Consider the following 2,691-nt stretch of genomic DNA (forward strand, 5'->3'; position numbering starts at 1 on the left):
GCTGGTGTCGCTGCCCCTGTCGCGTATCCGCGTGATTATGAAGAGCTCCCCGGAGGTCTCCAGCATCAACCAGGACGCGCTCTTCCTCACCGCCAAAGCCACGGTACCGGCTCCTTCTTCCCTTCCCTCTCGACCGACCTCCCCGCCGCGCCGGGCCTGTGCCTCCCTGAGGTACCGCTGCCTCCAGGCTGAGCTCCCGCCTCGTTCCTCTCACTGCATTTCCCTTCCTACCTGCGTTTGGCGCTCGGCGGCCATGAAGCATCGGGCTTCAGGCTCCCGCTGTGTAAAAGAGGTTTGAGGCACCGTCCCGGCCAGCTGAGCTCCCAGAGCGGTGCAGGAGGTTCATCTTTCCACCGCTGCCAGTTGATATAAATTGTGTGGGATATGTTACCCTGCTGCTTTCTGATCCCAAGTGTCGTTTGCTGGGCTGTGGAAAGTGTTGCAGAGCAGCGTAAATTAAGTTCTGTACCACAACCCAAGCAGTCTGTTTTGAGAAGATGTAATCATATCCCGACCTGATATTTTTTAATTTAGTGGGTCTTTTCTGAAATTAATGGGTCTCACTACGGGATAACCAGTATATGTACATTTAAATATGGTCTTTGTGCCTTTAAACAGGTATTAAAGAAAAATGCTCTCGACTCTGTATATATATTCCTAGTTTGACTGTTTGATTTTGTTTAATTTTTTTAGGAGCTTTTTGTTCAGTATTTGGCTACGTACTCCTACAAACATGGCCGAGGCAAGGAGAAGAACGCTCTGACTTACAGTGACCTGTCTCATACTGCGGAAGAGTGTGAGACCTTTCAGTTCCTTGCAGGTATCTATAGCATGATGGTAAATCCACTATGTACTTTGGAAAATGAAATCTTGCTCTTGTTGAATTGTTTTGTGAGAGCACAATTCTCCAGCTGATCATTAATCTCCTGTATAACATTCAACTGGAACTCATAAGCTACACCACTGAAAGCATTTCTTTGTGAATGGGGATTTTTTTTGGTGCTTCAAAATGATGCAAAGCTAATTAGTGCTCAGCATATTGAACTAAGCAGTTCTTAAATTCCTGCAGCTCCATCTGAAAGCTTTCACCCTATAAAACAAGATCAATGCGCATTGTTATGCGAGAAGTTATGTGGTCCTAAAATTGTAAGTGTGGTTTCTCAAACTGATTCATTGTACGGTTCCTCTCTCCTTTTATGTGCACATGTACACGTGTGTGTGTGTGAGCACACAGTTTTTACTGATATTTGGACTTCTGTGGTAACAATTAGCTCAGAAAAGATACTGGCATAAGATGTATGTTAAAATATATTCCTTATCTTTGGTTACTTGTGCCGTAAGTTGGTAATTCCCTCTTATTCTTACAGCTGTGTAAGTCACACTAACTTATCTGGTTATTCACTTAAATAATTACTTTTTAACAATGCCTCTTTTCAACATCACTTCATTAGCAGTATAGATGCAACAGTATTAATGAGGCAATATAAGTATTCAAACCGACTGTAAAAGAAACAATTCTGCCTTCCAGATATCTTGCCAAAGAAGATCCTAGCTAGCAAATACCTAAAAATGCTTGAAAAAGAGAAGCGAGAAGGAGAAGTGGGGCAAGGTGATGAACAGGATGAGGACGAAGAGGATGAAGATGAAACTGTTGGTGAACGTGTTGGATCTTAAGACCAATGGAGAGCTGCTTCATGGTTGATCCATTTTTTTGTATAAAGGATGTTATTTTTATGACTGAGAATCCAGATGCTGGATATATTTATATACTGAGCCATCTGCTTTGCTTTGTTTAAGAAGTTTAGACATTGAACTTTATACTTGTTTCTGAGGGAAGAATTCCACTCTTCAGCACAGCAGGGTAAGAAGACCTAATGCAAATCTGACAGCAGAACTTGCTCAGATGACACAAAATTACTTCTTCAGACAATCATTATCCAAATTTAAAATTTCATCCCAGCAGCATTCAGGCCAGAAGCTGTGTTTCATCCTCTGGCTGCAAGGGAGTCCTTCCCCAGTTTGGGTTTCTTTTCAAGCAGAAGATGAGGTGAGGTGATGTTTTACACGGTGTCTGCTGTCCTCAGGCTTCTCCTCCTCGGGGATCCAGTAACCGATCAGACCCTCCCTCGGTTTTCAGGAGTGGTGCCAGGGAATTAGCAGTGGACCAAGCCTGTTAAAAAAAAAACATCTGGAAAAACAGGGACTTCCATGACGTAGCCTAAACCGCCACGTGGGCCCCAAAACAGGGCAGAGGATGAGATCTGCTCCAAGAGCTGATGGGGTTCTGTGGCTGTGGTGGTGAAAACGTACACGTCTTGGACAGCAGTGTAAATATGTACATCCCGAACCTTTAATGAACTCTACTGCCGCAGTTTGTCCGTGGTGCTCTGCCAAAACGCACATTAGATGTGGATTGGTGAGAGTGAGCAAACCTTTTACCATGTGAGTGACAGAGCTGGATTTTTCATTTGGTTTGGGGTTGGTTTTTTTTAACTGTAGAAATGGTAACCGTCCTGTGTAGAACTTTATATGCAACTTTTTGAAATAAATGTTTTGTATGAAAAGTGCCAATCGATGCAGACTCTGTAGTTCTTTCCAGCTCCGGTCACATATGTGATCAGCGTACAAGCCCAGGAAGGAAGCGGGGAGAAAGGACAAGGTGATGCTTTGAGCAGTCTCTATCAGCAATAG

At 43.7% G+C, this 2,691-nt stretch overlaps 1 protein-coding gene across 1 annotated transcript; it reads left to right on the forward strand.

Annotated features, from left to right (window-relative positions):
* The first annotated feature begins 7 nt into the window (after positions 1–7).
* CHRAC1 (chromatin accessibility complex 1) lies at positions 8–1,970 on the forward strand. The gene is made up of 3 exons (XM_010189288.1): positions 8–103; positions 694–820; positions 1,529–1,970. Exons 1-3 carry the CDS (start codon positions 38–40, stop codon positions 1,672–1,674), a joined length of 339 nt encoding a protein of 112 aa, XP_010187590.1. The 5' UTR covers positions 8–37; the 3' UTR covers positions 1,675–1,970.
* The last annotated feature ends 721 nt before the right edge of the window (positions 1,971–2,691 follow it).

This window comes from Mesitornis unicolor, unplaced genomic scaffold (genome assembly GCF_000695765.1).
Source record: "Mesitornis unicolor isolate BGI_N332 unplaced genomic scaffold, ASM69576v1 scaffold29107, whole genome shotgun sequence".
NCBI lineage: Eukaryota > Metazoa > Chordata > Aves > Mesitornithiformes > Mesitornithidae > Mesitornis > Mesitornis unicolor.

Excerpts from the sequence above, each read along its gene's own strand:
- CHRAC1 (XM_010189288.1), top strand. The coding sequence starts at position 38 with ATGAAGAGCTCCCCGGAGGTCTCCAGCATCAACCAGGACGCGCTCTTC. Across the intron at positions 104-693 it reads TCCTCACCGCCAAAGCCACG|GAGCTTTTTGTTCAGTATTT; the intron begins GTACCGGCTCCT and ends TAATTTTTTTAG. Across the intron at positions 821-1,528 it reads GACCTTTCAGTTCCTTGCAG|ATATCTTGCCAAAGAAGATC; the intron begins GTATCTATAGCA and ends TCTGCCTTCCAG.